The following is an 18,253-nucleotide window of genomic DNA, read 5'->3' as shown; positions in this document are numbered from 1 at the left end:
TTGAATTATTCATTTGTGTGATAAATTTGAAATCTCTTCTAAAATCTTTGGACTAATGTTTCACATGTGAGTTTTTGTAGTCCTCTTCTCAGAATCTTTTATTATTATTTGCAATGACCAATAGTTCAAAAAAATATGTTGTTTTTTGGGAACAGATATATAGAGTAAGTAACAAAAAAACTTGTTGTGGATTAAGAATGTATCTTCAGTGTGTTGTTATAATTATAAGAGTATGAATTTATAAAAAATAAATAAAAAAATAAAGAAAACTAAAAAGTCAGAATAAAGATTTTAAATACACTTAATAGCTATAATATGAAAACCAAGAGACTCAAGTGTGTTGCTCTTTAATTGTAGAGTTTGAGACCTTCTCTCAAATAAAATTAGGAGACACACATCATGAGTTTGTTACGTAATAAAGAAAATCAGTTTGACGCGCAAGTCATTTGGGGAAGACGTCGGCAATTTGATCATTAGTATCGAACATAGAAGAATAGAAAGAAAAGAAAAGAGAGGTCTGTACTTTTGTTTTTGAAAATAATTAGTAATCATCCGTCAATATTTCTTTTCTATTTGAAGTAGGATGCTGCCATTTAGCTAAAATAAAAAATAGGATGAAAGAGAAGTGGTGTCTTTTTTTTTTTCACAGTTTGAAGATTTTAATAAATTATTTTCTTTATTATTAATAAACATGTACACATTAAGATCTAGGTTTATTTTCAGAGAAATTTGAGGAAATGAACTCAAAGATCCACTTATTTGATCTGGTGGTGATTTAATAATTAAATTGCGTTCGTGGTTCTATATTTTTTTTAGACGAAATTGTCCTTTTCGCGAAACGCTAAGGGACTTAGCATTTCGCGAAGTAGATTAGGTTTAGTATAAATATTGTAATTTTTTCATTTCCTTCATTTTCTTTCTCTCTCTTCTCATGTGCTCTCTTTCACGGCGGCGAGCGGCGACGACGGCAACGGAGGCTGCTGGCGGGGCGGCGGTTCAATTCATACAGATTTACAACATCTTTATTTCTAACCTAATCCATTTATGTTTTTATTTACACGATCTTCATAAACTAACCCTAAATCTATTTTGTATGCAGGTCTCCGATTCTAGGGTTTATGGTATGTAAGTCTCCGATTCTATGTATTTGAAGGTCGAAGAAGATTTGAAGGTCGAAGAAGATGTTCATTTCAAACCTAAACCTAATTCGAGTTATGTTCACGTTTACATTTTCTTCATTTCAAAAACCTTTTCATATTTCGTTCATATTTGGTTCATATTTGTTTATATTTGTGGGTTCTTATTTGTTATTTGGTTCATATTGGTTCATATTTGAGCATTTCGTTAGGTTCATGGTTCATATTTGCAGAAAATCTTTGATCATATGGGTTTCCGTTTCAGGGAAGATTCGCTAAATGTTTCGCTAAGGACTTATCGTTTCTCTACGGACTTATCGTTTCGCTACGGACTTATCTTTTCTCTACGGACTTACCGTTTCGCGAAGTAGTACCTCGCGATTCGATAAGTGTCAAGATTTTTTGTTATTTATAGTTAATCATGAACTTCATTTGACAAGGTATCTACATCACTTCATGGTTATGAAGAGAAATTGTGTTAGCAAAACAAACCTTATCTTTTTACATTAATGGAAACATTTAGATTCTTCAGAAAAGGCCATTTAAAAATCCATCATTGAGCTCCAGATAAGAGAAGATTGGCTGACTTTTATTTCGTTAGTCATTAAGCTAAAGAAATAAATTTCAAACAATTTTCTCTTAGTTGGAGCTCAATGATTGATTCTTCAAAGGCCTTTTCTGAAGAATCTAAATGTTTCCATGTAAAATTATAAGGTTTATTTTGTTAACACAACTTCTCTTCAAAACCATGACTTTGTTGTTGATACCTTGTCAAACGAGATAGATTACCTATGAAACCAATAAAAAAATTTGTACTTCACGATTCGCAAAGTACTACGAGCTCCAGGTAAGAGAATGGTTTGAATTCGATTTTGTTCGTTATTAAACAAATATACTAACGAAATCGTATTCAAACCATCTTCTCTTACCTGGAGCTCATTGACCTCACGATTCGCTAAGTACCTCGCGATTCGTTAAGTACCTCGCGATTCGCTAAGTACCTCGCGATTCGCTAGGTACCTCCCGACTCGCTACGAAAGTTGAAGAGGCGCGCGTACGCACATACCTTATATTTAAAAAAATTCATAACATTTCATTTCAACCGCTCGACTCGTCTCTCTCTCTAACCTTGTCTTCACTGAATCTTGCCAAGGTTGATCATTTCTGCCCGTCGTCTTCTCGATTCTTTCTTCGCGTTCGTCATTAAAAAGGTTGGTTCATTCTTCTCCTTGCCGATCATTTTCTGGTTTTTTGTTTATGAGTTTTGGTTTTTGCATGTTAAGTTTTAGTGTTTCTTGTCTGTTTCTGGTTTTTATTAGTATGGTCCATTTTTGCTGAATGTTTAGTTAATGGTTTCGCTATTAAGGTTTCGCTAGGTACCTCCCGATTCGCTAAGTACCTAGCGATTCGCTAAATACCTAGTGGTTCATTCTTCTCCCTGCCAAGGCCGATCATTTTCTGGTTTTTTGTTTATGGATTTTGGTTTCTGCATGTAAAGTTTAAGGGTTTTTGCATGTTAAGTTGTTTCTAATTTTTTGTTTAGGTTTTTTTTATTAGTATGGTTTTTGCTGTCTTATGTTCAGTTTTCGCTATTAGGGTTTCGCTAGGTACCTCCCGATTCGCGAAGTACCTCCCGATTCGCGAAGTATCAAGCGATTCGCGAAGTACCTCTCGATTCGCGAAGTACCTCCCGATTCGCTAAGTACATATGGTTTGCGATGGTGTATTTGTTTGTTCTTACATTTTTGATGATGTTGTTCATTTTATAGATGGCAGAAACCACAATTATTGAGTTTCCTGGTCGGATTTCTTGGAAAAGTGCCCTCTGCCTGAAGAAGATTGTTAAGAAGTTCGAGGATATGAATCTTTTGAAGAGGGTTTACAATACCCAGTTCAGATCATTATTCACAGCCCTAGTTTTGCAGTTCTCAGGAACAATAGTACATCATATGTTGATGAGGAGGGTAAGCTCAAACTCCAAGGAGATAACTTTCATTGTGAATGGGCATGAACTTATATTTGGTATGAAGGAGTATGCGTTGGTTACAGGCATGTACTTTGACAGTTTTCCTGAGTTAAACGAAGAAGAATTCCGAGGTTGTCCACCTCTCTCAGTTAAATATTTCAAAGGGAAAAATAGTGTGCGAATGAGCAAGTTGGAGACTGCTTTTTTGAAATGCAAAGACAAGGACGATGCATTCAAGATGGGGCTGGTATACCTGATTTACGAGTACCTATTTACATTTGACCCAAGGAGGGTGATATTTCCAAAAATACTCCACATGGTGGAGGACGAGGAAACTTTCCTCCGATATCCATGGGGGAAGGTCACCTTAAGAGCCACTCTCAAGGGTTTAAATAAGAACATGAAACATCTCAGTAGCTCATATTATTCGAAGAAGGAGAAGGCTGATGATACTTATGCTCCTTTTACATATAACATTTATGGGTTCGTACTGGCACTTCAAGTGTGGACGTATGAGGTCATCCAAAAATTTATCCCTAAATTCGCCAGAAAGAATCAGATTAATGACCCTCTACGCCCAAAGTTGTTACTCTATCATTCCAATAGGAAAAACACCTTGGTCGAGGTAAAGTCTGCCCTTGAGACCACGGATGTGACTAAGATGGAAGAGTCCTCCATGGAGAAGAGGTTATATAGTGGTGAGGATTTTGAAGAAATGGACGAGACAACTGATATTTTTTTTGAGGGATTTATTGAAGGAAAGGTAATCAAAGAGGATTTTGATGAAGATGAAAGTGAACATGAAGAATGTACTCCCCCAAACCCGCATCCAGGAAGGAAAAGGCTGAAGGCACTCTCAAAGAAGCAATCAACTTGAAGCGGAAACTTTCTTATGTATCGAGTCCGACCCGCATTCCTACTCCCCCCACCGCGACGTCAAGTCCTCGGACACCTACTGTTGGTGTTGGATGTAGATGTGAAGAGCTGAAGGAGGAGGTGAAAGAGCTGAAAATAGAGTTGAAGGAGGAGCTGAAAGTGCTGAAAATAGAGATCATCGAAGAGTTGAAAATCACAATCAAAGAAACTCAACAAACTCACCTTGATTCGATGAAGAGGATGGTTTTTAGTATGTCCCAACAGTTGTTAGATAAATCAACAAAAGGATGTCCGTATTATTAACCAAATTAGATGATATGGAGAAGATGAAAAAGAAGAAGAGCAAGGTGGGCAAGAAGAAGGAGAAGAACGAGGTAAAATTTTGTCCATACTAAGTCCTAGCGTTTTGCTAAGTGCTTCCCAATTCGCTAAGTACCTAGCGTTTCGCTAGGTACCTCCCGATTCGCTAAGTATGAATCTGACTAGTATGTATTTTGCAGGTGAAGGATCCTAAGGTTGAACAGAATGTGGAGGAGAGCAAGGTTGAACAGAATGTGGAGGAGAGCAAGGTTGACCAGAATGTGGAGGGGACTGATGTGAAAGTCGAAGAATTCGAGGAGGAGGACCAGAATGTGAAGGAGAATGAGGTAAGATTTAGAATTTTGAACTAACTAAGTACATATCTGACCACAATGTTGCTATTTTGCAGGCGAAGGATCCTAATGATGTGAAAGTCGAAGAATTCGAAGAGGAGGACCAGAATGTGGAGGAGAATGAGGTAAGATTTAGAATTTTGAACTTACTAAGTACATATCTGACCACAATGTTGCTATTTTGCAGGTGAATGATCCTAAGGTTGTGAAGGTCAAAGAGGAGAGCAAGGTTGAAGAGAATGTGGAGGAGACTGAGGTTGTTGAGCAGAAAGAGGAGAGCAAGATTGTTGTTGAGCAGAAGGAGAGCAATGTTGTTGTTGAGAAGAAGGATGAGACTAAGGTAATTACCTAGTGTTTCGCTAAGTGCTTCCCGATTCGCTAAGTACCTTACGTTTCGCTAGTTACCTCTCGATTCGCTAAGTATATATTTGACCACAATTATGCTATTGCAGGAGTCATCTACTGTGGATGATGATGAGAAGATGGATGATGTGGATGATCTGAAATTGAAAGTGGAGGATCTGAAGGTGAAGGATGTGAAAGTGCAAAAAGGAATTGAGAGTAAGAAGGTTGAAGATGACAATGATGATTTACAGTTATACAATACTCCTCCTAAAGCAAATTTTAGGAGGAGAGTGAGGAAGCCGAAAAAAGATGAATCGTACACCAACCCTTCTTTGTCAAAACTGCCAAAGACAAATGATCCAATGAAAATCAATCCCCTTCAAAAATTTGAAGATGAGCTGCTGGATAAAGTAAAAGATTGGTTGGATGATCCAAAAACAAATGATGCGACAAAGGATGTATCGACTTGCGTAGTGGGGAAAGATATGTTTGTTAGAGTTCTAACAAGGTTGACATGGCTTGAAGAAACTGTAAGTCATGCAATTCATTATTAATGTACTTTGCAAAACTCTAAGTACCTAGCGATTCGCGAAGTACCTAGCGATTCGCTAAGTACCTAGCGATTAGCTAAGTACCTAGCGAATCGCGAAGTACGGTTCAATGTTGTTTGACATATACTGAATGTATTCCCATTGTGCAGGAAATAGATGCATTCTGCTACCTTTTGCGAAAAAGGATTGCAGAATATCCCAAGACTAAAGTCGCAATAGGGGACTGCCTTTTGGCCGATAGAATCGGGCGAGAGTACAAGAAATTCAGTAACGATATTGCAAATTATCCCGTCGATGAATTCAAAGACTACTACATGGGTGCACCTCATAGAAACATGCTTGAATGGTCAGAAATCGACGATATTTACTTGCCCGTCAATATAAACCAGAAGCATTGGATTTTGTGTGTTGCACGTCTTCAGAAGTATCGAATTGAACGTCTATGACTACGATGCATATCTTTATAAAACCTGGATCCTTTTTTGAAACCGTTGTGCGAGATGATTCCACACATATTTGCACACTCAATAACTGACGGTGAGAGGAAAAGGTATCCTGACTTCAACTTCAGAGACCCCATTAAACCCATGACATACAAAAGGTTCCCACACCCCAAAGTCAAAACCGCAGTAGCGAAGATAGGGGAGGTCCCAAGAGCATCCGAAAGTGGGGACTACGGTGTATTCACGTTGATGTACATGGAATATCTGACTGCTAACCTAGGAGTGCAGAATGTGACATCAGATAACATGGGGTTTTTTAGACAGAAGATGGCGGTTAGGTTATTCCATCAAGTTATCGAACCTTAGTGCAGAACATAGAATATTGTAATGAAATTGTAAAATGTATATTCTTAACTTTGGTAAAATGTTAACTTTGGTGAAATGTTAAAATATTAAGAGTTAATATTGGTTCACATTTGTGCATTTCGTTTCGCTAATTACTTGAAGATAACCTTTAAAGTTGTAAAAACAAGTGTTAACTTTGGTAAAATGTAAAAACAAGTGTTAGCTTTGGTGCATTTCGTTTCGCTAAGTACTTCGCGATTTACTTTGCCCTTCCCGTTTCGCTAAGTACCTTGCGAGTCACTAAGTTCTTTCCAAACAAACTGAATGAACGTCATATACAACAATTTATCCCAAACAACCTGAATGTAAACAACACATACTTCAACCGACCAGTACCACCATAATTCAATTCAATTAACAACATATATTACAACCATAATAATCTTTCAAGCAAAGTATCACCACAATCAATCAATCTAAAGGCTCATACTGTTGAGATGATGGCTGTTGAGAAGATGACTCATGCTGCTTAGATGATGATGCTCTTGCAGTAGATGGTGCAGACATCACTGCTTTGCATGTTTCCATATTATGTCCTAGTCCAGCACATGAGCTGCATCGTCTCAGGACCTTACGGACCTCACCCTGGGATGACCCACGCTTTGTTTGTGGCCGACTTTTCTTAACCTTGACATTTGGTTTAAGACACGAACGTTGCTTGATATGTTCGGGAACATCCCAATTTTCTTCATCACCAGGAGGATAACATGTCTCTGCATATGAATTTATCCAATATTCAGTTGTGTAATACCTATGTGCATGGAAAATATAACGATTGATCAATTGGTTAAACAAATTGAACATGTGAGCTAAATAATACCTTGAACAGAAGTCATAAGAAACCAAATTCCGACTACGGGCAGCAGTCATTACATGCGTACAAGGAAGACCCAAAACTTCAAATACTCTACAAGTGCAGTTCATGTCTTTCAAATTGACTTTGAAATGGGACTGATTGTCATGCACATAAAACTCGAATCGGTTAAGCGATTGGACTGTATAGAATCTGGCATTCTCGAATCCCTCACGTAACACCTTCTCATAATTTGGAGATAAAATTTCTTTGTGATTTGACGCTTTTTCTCTTCTATCGTTAAACCAATGTTGTATTGTGAATCTTAAATACTCAGCCATTTCTGAAATGGGATACTTTCTGGCTTCCCTGCTCTGACTATTGAAACTCTCAGCATAATTGCTTGTGAGTTGATTGTATCGCTTACCGGGAAAAAATGTTCTACTCCATCTTTGAAACCCAATTTCTTCCAAATATGCAGCAATCCTATGATCTTTAACCTTAATCTTGTCAAAAAATCGATTAAATTCGTGGATAGTGTACGCCTTAGAAGCCGAATCAAACTCCGCATGACACTTATCACTTTTGAATTTGGCCACAATATTCATCTTTATGTGATATGTGCACGCACTGTGGTCTGCTTCTGGAAAAATAGCACACAAGGCATTGGCGATGCTTGGGTGTCTGTCGGATACGAAGACGAGATCATCAACTAATCCAATTACGTCTCTCAGTTTTTGCATAAAATAAGTCTAGGAGTTATTATTCTCTGAATCAACAACGCTGAATGCGACAAGATATAGTTGCTCATTCGCATCCAATGCAATAGCCACCAATAATTGACCACCCACCTTGTGCTTAAGAAAACTAGCATCAACACATAATACAGGACGGGAAAAGGATTTGAAACCCCTAATTGTGAGGCCTAGGGACATGAACATATACTTGAAGTGGCCGATCTCGTCTGTCTGGATGTCAATTATGGTACTAGGATTACACTTCTCCAACATGTAAAGGTATGATGGCAGTATTCCATAGGAATCCTCTACAGTTCCTCGCACCGCTATTAAAGCATTTTCCCTTGCCCTTCATGCCTTATTATAAGTCAAAAATATCCCATAAGTTGACTGCATGTCTTCAATTATTTTCTTAGGCAAGTGGTTATGGTGATGGTCCATGTACTTGCTCTTCACGCACTGCCCAATAACCCATGCTAGTGTTTGCATTTTTTTCTTTGGCCTCGACAAAACTGATCATGAGTGTTGTTGCTCAAATTTCCGGATCTCAAACATCTCAGAAAACTTACCTTTCACATCCCACAAGCTCCACTTGCATGTCTCATCCAAACATTTCAACTGCCAAAGATGTTTTCTTAACTTCTCCACTTTGAATTCAAAATGATTGGTCATCGCATATTTATATAGAGCAAGTTGAAGTTCTTTTTTATTTTCAAACAACGAACCGACTTCCAATACGGTTTCACTAGTTAATGCCATTGCAAATGAGGGGTCTGGCGGTGATGTGTCTGTTGGGTCTGTCGATGGTGTACCCATTGAAGATCTTCTTGCACTAGATGTTGTACCCATTGAAGATCTTCTTGCACTAGATGGTGTACCCATTGATGATCTTCTTGCACTAGATGATGTACCTATTGATGCCTTTCTTGTACTAGTTGGTGTACCCATTGATGATCTTCTTGCATTTGGTTGTATAGGTATTGATGCCTTTTCACCAGTATTAACATTCAAGTCTTGAGTAAGTGGGATGTGAGGCAAAGAGTTTTCTCCGGCTTCATTTTGACTTTCAACAAAGAATTCCAAGGGTACAACGGGTGGTACAATTTTTTTTAGTAAGTTGTGGTGGTAGTATACTTTCTTGAGTTGGGTATGTAAGTAGTGGTATCTTTTCTTTAGTAAATGTTGACTTCTCTACTACAGATACACACAATGGTGACACAGTTCGACCCAAAATCAAGCGTGATAAATATGTTTTCAAATCCCCATCATTATCAATAAAAACAGGTTTTGGATTTCTGATATTCGGAATATCATACTTGACTTGGAGCACTAAATCGTATGTAGAATTCTGCACAGTAAGTCTATCGTAGAGTATATCAAGTAATTCAGCATAACGAGTACTTTGGGGTAAATCAAATGTTTTGATTGAAGATGCATCAAAATACAGTATTCCATCAGCATCAAGTTTCCACTCTCCATTATAGAAAACGAAAACTTCAGTTGCAATAAAAAACATGATTTGATTTAGAAACGGATAATTAATATTTCGTGAATCGCTAGACTCTTAGCGAAACGGGAAGACCTTCGCAAATCGTTAGGCACTTAGCGAAACGGGAAGGCCTTCGCGAATCGCTAGGCACTTAGTGAAACGAGAATGAAATCCTAAACAACAATGATTCGAAGAAACCAAATATCAATAAACATGCTTAAAATAAACGTACCAATTGGAACAGTGCTCGTGCTCGTCGTGGAGCTCATAGTGGATTTCGACCCGTCGCCGCCGAGATCGCCGACGAGATCGTCGCTAGAGTTTAGAGAGAATGAGGAGAAGAGCGGGAAGAGAGAGAAGGAAAAGAAAAGAAATGAAAAAAAATGAGAGAGGTTATATTAAATAGTAAGGGTAATCTGGACATTTTACACATTGTCACTTCGCGAAATGCGAAATCCCTTCGCGTTTTGCGAGAAGGGCAATTTCGTCAAAAAATAAATAAAAAGACCACACGTGCAATTTAATTAATAAGTTAGCACCAGATCAAATATTATTTAATCAAATTTCCCTATTTTCATGTATTAGCTATGCTGGCTGTCTTTTTGAAAAGCAGAAAGGATTCGACTTATGTCCATATAACTTGTGAATCAAACTTTCCATTTAATTAGGAAAGTCCTCTAGGGTTGTTTGTCATTGGGCTTTACTAAAAAAATATATGTTTTTAACCTTTTAAAGTTTATTAGAAAAAATTATATATTATAATAATACATATAATTAAATAATTTATACATGATTATAATATATATTGGTAATAAAATTTTTTATTATATCTATAAAATAAATAATGGGCTTATTGAATATGAGTTATTTAAATAACTTGAGTGAAAAATGATGATTGATTTTCATTTTGAGGATGTGGAGTAAAAAGATTTAAATATAAATAAAATAAAATTTATGAATTCTATTCAATTTGAAAATGTTTTGAGTTGAAACATCTTAATTAAAATATATATATATATATAAATAAAATAAATAATAATTTTAAATATAAAATATTTTATTATTTTGATTAATGAATGATGTAATTTGATAAATAATAAAAGAAATTAAAATAATATTTTAATTTTTTGAATTATTTAAAAACCCAAAATAAAAAAAAGTCATACTTTTTTTTAATAAAAAATAATAATAAATATTAGGTAATAATAAATATCATGCCCAGTAAAACAATATATTTTAATACTTTCATAATAAGGATTTAGATAAATCTTTAAAATTTAACTTGAAAAATAATAAATTTTTAAAATTGGTAAGTAGAGACAGTTATTGGACAAGAGAGAATAAACATGAAATATATCTCTATAATCAAACTCACAAAATATAGAATCAATAAATTCGACCCTTTATTGTTCACAAAAATTTTGAATCTTCTTTTTCATCTCCGAATACTCATAATTTTCACGAGCACAAATACAGTTTCAAAAATTCTTTCACAAAAACAATATATATTTTTTTGGTTGGTTGGTTTTGTAATGAAAATTATAAAATATTTAAAATGCGTTTAAATCTATATCGTTTTTGTGAAAATTTTTTTGTTTATATATATACTAAAATTACAATCCATACTTTATAAATTAAGATTATTTAAATTATTAATTAAAATATTATATATAATTTATTATATTTTTATAATAACTATATTCAAATAATATAAACTAACTTTAACTTCTTTCACCTCATACATTCCACATGGATGTGGTGTACTGTGTTAGGTTTAACTTTTCAAAATAAATTAATTTACTATTAAAACTCACTTATTATATATATTTTATTTTAATATTTTTATTAATATTATATATTTTTTATTAAATATATTCTAAATTTAATTATTTATATATTTAAATTATTATTTTTATATAATATAATAAATGTTATAATCACAATTACATTATCTTTTATAATTATTTTATAATATTTTTATTAACTTATAACTTATTATTAAATACTTGTATTTTTATTTTTATGCCTATTTATATAATTAAATTATTATTAATATAATCGATCCTATTAGAACACATAAATTAATCCATATCATTTGATCTCCTCATTCTTGAATTTGGGAATTCAATTTTGGTTGTGCCAATTTCTCTGTTCTGTTCTGCTCATTCTTTCTTGAGCACAAAAGGTAATTGATCATAGTATTCATATTATAAAATTAATAATTTTTGCAATTTTGTTTTTGAAATAAACGTGTCAAAACCAACTTATTTTAATTAAAATAAATAACTTAAACTTACCCTAAAATAAAATAATTATAATATTTTTTATTCATAATTAAGTTATTATATTATAATTATTAAAATATTTTAAATTAATTATGTATTAAATAAATATTTACAAATTATATTATACTAAATAGGTTTTAAGAATTATAGAAGAATAAATAATTTTGGGAAAGTTGGAAATTCTCTACTGTTAACTCTCTTTTTAATTATTATTTTCCTTTCTATTTCTCTATTCTCAACCTGTTTTCAATTTCCCGATCTTAAACCTATTTTATTTTATTATTTTAAAACAACTTAATTTATTATTCAAATCCACTTATTATATTATATTTATATTAATATGATATCTTATTAATAAATAAAGTTTAAATTTAATAATATATTTTCATATCTTTATTTAAATAATTAAATTATTATTTTATATACTATAATATAATAAATGTTATAAGTTATCTTATATATATTTTTAATATTTTTATTAATTTATAAATTATTATTATTTTTTTTTTAATTTAATTACTTATATTTTTATATATCTATTTACATAATTAAATCATTATTTTTATATAATATAATCTTTATCATAACTTTAATTATATTTTATTTTTATCTTTTATCTGTTCGGTTATATTTTTGAATTTTAAAATTTATAAAAAAAATTAAATATATAAATTTAAATTTTTAAATATTATATTAAACTATATTCATGTTATAAAATTAATAACTAAAAAAAAGTGTCAAAACCAAGTTATCCTAACTAAAATAGATTACTTAAACTTATTATAAAATAATATAATTATAATATTTTTTTTATTTAAAATATTTTATTTTAATTATATATTAAGTAAATATTAAATAAAAATATTAAGTGATAATAATATTTATTATATTATACTAAATAGGTTATTTTGAAAATTACAGAAGAATTTATTGTTTTGGGAAGTTGAAATTTTCTTAGGCACTCTCTTTTCAAGTATCGGAAAATCTCCTTCCGGAATCCGGAATCCGGTCCATAGTCTTCACTCTCGCTGTGTTTTCCGGGCAATTTCCGTCGCAAAACCCCCCCTAAATTATAGGCACCATGAATGCTTCAATTATAGGTATCGTTGTTTATATAAGCTAAATACTTAAGATTTTGAACTTTGTGTGATTTTTTTTCTTTTCTTTTGTGAAGATCCACTGCAGGGAGATTTTCCAGAGGTGATAGAAGAGTTTCTGGAATATGGGACTATGAAATGTATCGCCTTTAACCGCAGAGGAACACTTCTTGCAGGTAATCTCACTGTCTTTTTCATCTATGTGATTGTGGGTGGGACTAGGATTATTGTTCTTTCATTACTGCTGCATTTTGTGTACCAAAGAGGGTTGTCGCTCTCTTTCAATGTTTTCTGAAATTTGAAAAAAAATACCATATTCTATCTACTCGACTTGGTTCCCATCTGGGCAATTGAAATTGAATCTCCAAAGATTTTGTGTTTCATAAATATTGAAAGTGGTTTTGCTTATTTTTCTGGGTTCTTCTTTTGTTTTACTTTTGGATGTCCAGTTGCCTGTTACACAATGTCGTTTGTCTCTGATATATGAATGGATTGTTATTTTTTTCCAGCTGGTTGCACAGATGGAAGTTGCATTATCTGGGATTTTGAGACAAGAGGAGTTGCTAAAGAACTCCGTGATAAGGATTGTGTTTCCGCCATTACGAGTGTCTGTTGGTCAAAGTATGGTCATCTCTTGTTAGTTTCCTCAACTGACAAATCATTAAATCTTTGGGATGTGGTTAAAGGAGAAAGAATAACGCGAATAGTTCTTGAACAGACTGCATTACTTGCTCGCCTTCATCCCGGTTCCTCTAATCCAACTGTTTGTTTGGCTTGTCCATTTTCATCTGCTCCCATGATTGTTGACTTGAATACAGGGACCACAACTGTTCTACCTGTATCTTTGACCGAGACAGCTGTTGTTTCTGCCCCTACTAGTGCTACTGCACGTAACAAATTTTCTGATGGATCAGCCCCTTACACTCCAACCGCCGCTTGCTTCAGCAAGCACGGTGATTTGGTCTATGTGGGAAATTCGAAAGGAGAGATACTTATAATTGATTACTCCAATGTTGAAATCTGCGCTGTGGTGCCTATTTCTGGAGGCTCTGTTATAAAAAACATTTTATTCAGCAGAAACGGGAAATATCTTCTCACAAACTCTAATGACAGAATGATCAGGATATATGAGAATCTTCTACCACTGAAGGAAGGACGAAAAGCACTTGATGAATTGAAAGAGGATGATTTGAAAGCTGTTGGAGCGAAAAGCCTTTCGCTTTTCAGAGAGTTGCAAGATTCAATAACTAGAATCCATTGGAAGGCTCCTTGTTTCAGTGGAGATGGTGAATGGTTGATTGGTGGTTCTGCTAACAAGGGAGAACATAAGATATATATTTGGGATAGGGCTGGGCATCTTGTGAAAATACTGGAAGGTCCTAAAGAAGCTCTGATTGATCTGGCGTGGCATCCTGTTCATCCTATTGTTGTCTCGGTTTCGTTTAATGGGTTGGTTTATATCTGGGCCAAGGATTATACTGAGAATTGGAGTGCTTTTGCTCCAGATTTTAAGGAACTTGAGGAAAACGAGGAGTATGTGGAACGAGAAGATGAATTTGATCTAATACCTGACACAGAAAAGGTAGATATGATTTTTGAAGTTTTATTTTATTTTATTATTTGGAGTAACTTTTTTTCTTCTCTTTTTCAGGTGAAAGAAGTTGATGTGGATGTGGATGAAGATGTAGACATTATTACAGTGGAGAAAGATTCCACTTTTAGTGATTCAGATTTTGAAGATGAAATACGATACTTGCCTGTTAGTCCTATCCCAGACATTCCTGAGCAACCAGATAAATGTGTTGATAGCTCGTCAAAGGCGGTTGAGAGCCACCATTCAGCATCCCCTCTTTCAGAAGAGGCGTTCCAGAATGGCCGAGCTTCAAACAATCCAGAATGGCCGGTACTTAAAGGTAAACTAAAGTTGTTTTTCTAGCTAAGAGAAAAAACAAATAAAACAAAAGTTCTTCAATTCAAGTATTCAACCCACCCAGGTAACTTAAGTGGTAATAGTATTTGAACTAAGAGATTGAGGTCTCAAGTTCGATTATGAGTAAAAGAACCAGATACGTGTTTAGTTCTACATTAGGGGTTTTAAGTGTAATCAATAGGTCTTGGGATTAATATTGTTTAGTTTACTTATGAATACTATATATATGGCAGCTATGTCATGTACAAAATATTTGATGTAATCTCTTTAGCTCCATCATTCGTTTGACATTCCCTTTCCCATCTAATGAAGTCAATTTCCTCATCTCCTTTATTTTATTCTTGATCTTACATCTGTTATACTAACCGTAATATTTCAACACTACTAAGAACCTTGATTGAAGTGGGATAATGACAGTGGGATGATGTGTTAGCATGGTTACAAGAACCAAAAAAAGACTCATCCAAATTTACTTAATTGCTGATAATCTAATCTTGTTTTTTCTTTGCATATGTAGAAAACTCGGCTGTGGAATATGCAAACGGAACACTGTCGAAAAGAAAAAGGAAACCCTCGGAGAAGGTCCTGGAGTTGCAGGCGGAGAAGGTGAAGAAGCCATCGAGATTAAAACCATCTACGAAGATGTCAAAAGCTAAACCGAGATTTCTTGTGGATCAAGAAACTAGTAATTCCGACGCTAATAGTGAGTCTCGTTAGATCTAACTTATATAAACAATCTGTTAGATTCTTTTATTTCTTTAGAGTTTAGACTAATCTGATATAAGTCCATTTGCTTAATTTAAACAGTAACAGCCATTTTACATCTCCAAATGATTATTATTTACACAAAGGATATTTATAATTCACATTTTTAGTTTCTGTACACATTCAACTATATTTAAAGTTTAGCATTCCCTGAGAAGAGGTATGCCCCAAATGTGACAATTACTAAAATCGCAGCCCCCATGTTCACTAGTAGTTGTCTTTCTTCGTTCATGCTTCGTTTTCCTAATCCTCTGATGGCCTGTTGAAAGTTGATACCATCGGTTTTATCCGTTTCCTTGTCTAAACCAATAATACCCTTTTGAGGATTTTTGGTTTCACCACTCAGTGTTGTCATTTTGGGTTCTTTTCCACTTTCTTGGTCGAATTTGGGCATGTTAAGGTTGTTAACATTCCCTTCTCTATAATTTGAGGATTCAAAAGCTTGTTCCGGGATAAGATTGTTGCTTTTAGTCTTGCTTTCTTCTTGCACCCTTTGAGAAGGTTCCGGAATTGGTTTTGGCTTTGGCACTGGCACTGGCACCGGTTCTTGTATAAGTGGTTTTTGTTGTTGTTGTACTCGATCATTAGGTTGTTTGAATTCTATCTTCTTTGGCATGGTAATGATTAGAACTCCTCCTTGAACCTTGGCATGAATTCCTCCAAGGTTACACCGATCTGGAATGCGAAAATCTTCCTCAAAGCGATTCCATTTGTTACCCGCAACTAAACGCTCCCCTTGGATCCTTAAGGTGTTCACTCCTTCCGTTGAAACCCTTATTTGTTCTTTCATGAAGCCTGCCACAATTTGAGAAATTTATTACCATGAACAAAAAAAATTTCCTTTCTTGTTTCGATACTTAATATACTTACCAGGGAGATAAAGGAGAAGAATGTCGGACTGTTCTTCTTCGTTCCATTCTGACATGGGCTTGAATACTTCATATACGGGTCGTACTCCACCTCGACTCATTGGAGTAGTATTTTTGTTTGAACTCATCTTCTGGCTTGTCCTTTTCAAATAAATTGATAATTGTTTCATAGAATTAAATGTATATATAGAGATGTTAGATTAAGTCCTAAGGAAAAGGAAGGAAGGAAGCAAGGAAGGGAGGAAGATGGCTTGTTGGGAATGGTTTCTTGAAACTGAAACTATCCCAATTTTAATGTAAATTTGTAGACTACTACTAAATAAGACTTTATGTTTTCTCATTGATGAAATTGCATTCATACCAAAGTATTTGTGGTATGTTTTTACCTTTTGCTTGATGGGGAAGGAATGCTTTTTAATGAAGAAGACAAGTCAAAGACAATTTTAAGGTTCCTTGTTTGGCATTTGCTATTGGCAAAGCTTGTTAGCATTGCCTACAAGCAAAACTTCTTGTCTGGTTTATTTTGTTGAATTAAATTAAATTACTTGTAGATAGTCCATACGGCTATGTTTGAATAGGTAGAATTTATGTTCAAATTCTATAGAATTGAAATTGAATTACTAAGTGGAAAGAAATTATGTAACTATCATTGTTAACAAATTTGATATAATCTACTTATATTTTTAAGTGATTATTCGAATTCATAACTTGCTAACATAATTTCTTACCCTATACATATAATTTACTTTGAATCAATTTTAGTATGTATTAATATATTGTAATCACGAAATTAACAAGATACTTTAATTGGTCGTATACCACTTTGAAATAAAAGTTAGTGTACGAGATATTAACTGTTAAGACAAACATAAAAAAAGAAAAATTAGAATTACGATTCTTAATGCGGGTGAATTTTTATTTTAGACATAAATGTAATATATTTCGTAGATGAAACAAATCCAGGTAAAGGAGATGAGTATATAAGCTACAAATAAATCAAAAAGCCATAATGATAGTTGTTGGTTTCTAAAATAAGGAGTTTTGATTAATAATCTCCTTTTTTTTATTTTTCAATCTTTCTTATTCCTAAATTCACAGATCTTTCAGTTGTGTGAAACCTTAGATTGCAATATATGATTCTGAGCTGTTACGAATCTTAATTGTGGTCTCCTGATTTTTCGCTCGGGCAAAATCGCCTAGTTAGTATAGTTCTCTTCTTGTTAGTTCAAAGTCCTGTTTGTGGTTGAGGTTGAACTTCAGAAGGTGGCATGGACAATGATTCAAAAGTTCATTTGATCATGTGAGAGTCGACTTTGGATTTCAGGGAGGTTTTGTTCAATCCGAGTTTCTGGTATGTTCCTTCTTTCATTTGAATTTCAGTATAGTGAGCTGCTGCAATATTAATTTATCTTTTCATTCACTTGATTTTGAAGTTCTAATTATGTTGAAGGTTTTAAAGAATGTCAAATTTAATTGGTCTTGCAGCCCAGTACGAGCTCTTAATGAGGATATCCAGATTATTGGCTGCCAGTTAACCATCCGTAAATATTGTGATTTCTGTAAGATGTAGTTTGATTGCTCTTGTAACTGCTAGTTTTATTGATTTCATTTCTACAAGCGTGACATCTGATCTATGAATTGTTTTCGTCTCTCGAGTGATGAAGTTTGCATTATGTGGGTTGAAGATCGCTGCAATGTAGCTCTTATTTTTCACTAAGTTTGTAGGTACATCTATATGAACGAAGATTGTTCATTTAAATTGATGTATTTGAATTTCATACGTCTGGTATTCATTTTGTTGATTTTTTTTTTCAGGTTAGCTTGTTCAAAAGCTTGGTGATCTTGAGCTGCAAGTGTGATAATTCAATTCTGGTAGATGATCTCATTCCTTAAGGTTATGTTGTTCCTTGCTT

The 18,253-nt window shown here is 34.0% G+C and overlaps 3 protein-coding genes across 4 annotated transcripts; 2 read left to right on the top strand and 1 right to left on the bottom strand.

Moving 5' to 3' along the window:
* Positions 1–4,295: 4,295 nt before the first annotated feature.
* LOC124943779 (probable serine/threonine-protein kinase kinX) lies at positions 4,296–5,973 on the top strand. Its single transcript, XM_047484251.1, has 6 exons — positions 4,296–4,352; positions 4,479–4,625; positions 4,688–4,756; positions 4,819–4,971; positions 5,084–5,506; positions 5,677–5,973. The coding sequence occupies exons 1-6, from the start codon at positions 4,296–4,298 to the stop codon at positions 5,971–5,973; spliced, it is 1,146 nt and encodes a 381-aa protein (XP_047340207.1).
* Positions 5,974–12,621: 6,648 nt separating this feature from the next.
* Positions 12,622–17,731, top strand: LOC124942551 (protein RBL-like). Of its 2 annotated transcripts, none has more exons than XM_047483077.1 (6): positions 12,622–12,779; positions 12,854–12,952; positions 13,286–14,358; positions 14,428–14,689; positions 15,224–15,409; positions 17,601–17,731. In XM_047483077.1, the coding sequence occupies exons 1-6, from the start codon at positions 12,761–12,763 to the stop codon at positions 17,642–17,644; spliced, it is 1,683 nt and encodes a 560-aa protein (XP_047339033.1). In that variant the 5' UTR covers positions 12,622–12,760; the 3' UTR covers positions 17,645–17,731. The 2 variants fall into 2 exon arrangements, with proteins under 2 accessions (XP_047339033.1, XP_047339034.1); XM_047483078.1 differs by having other exon boundaries at positions 17,589–17,677.
* Positions 15,472–16,534, bottom strand: LOC124942553 (inactive protein RESTRICTED TEV MOVEMENT 2-like). Its single transcript, XM_047483079.1, has 2 exons — positions 16,342–16,534; positions 15,472–16,266 (listed from the first exon to the last, which is right to left on the bottom strand). The coding sequence occupies exons 1-2, from the start codon at positions 16,508–16,510 to the stop codon at positions 15,605–15,607; spliced, it is 831 nt and encodes a 276-aa protein (XP_047339035.1). The 5' UTR covers positions 16,511–16,534; the 3' UTR covers positions 15,472–15,604.
* Positions 17,732–18,253: the final 522 nt, after the last annotated feature.

Source organism: Impatiens glandulifera, chromosome 6, assembly GCF_907164915.1.
Source record: "Impatiens glandulifera chromosome 6, dImpGla2.1, whole genome shotgun sequence".
In the NCBI taxonomy this organism is placed as follows: domain Eukaryota; kingdom Viridiplantae; phylum Streptophyta; class Magnoliopsida; order Ericales; family Balsaminaceae; genus Impatiens; species Impatiens glandulifera.
Note: the sequence above shows the minus strand (reverse complement) of the source record. Positions and strands in the feature narration are given on the sequence as shown.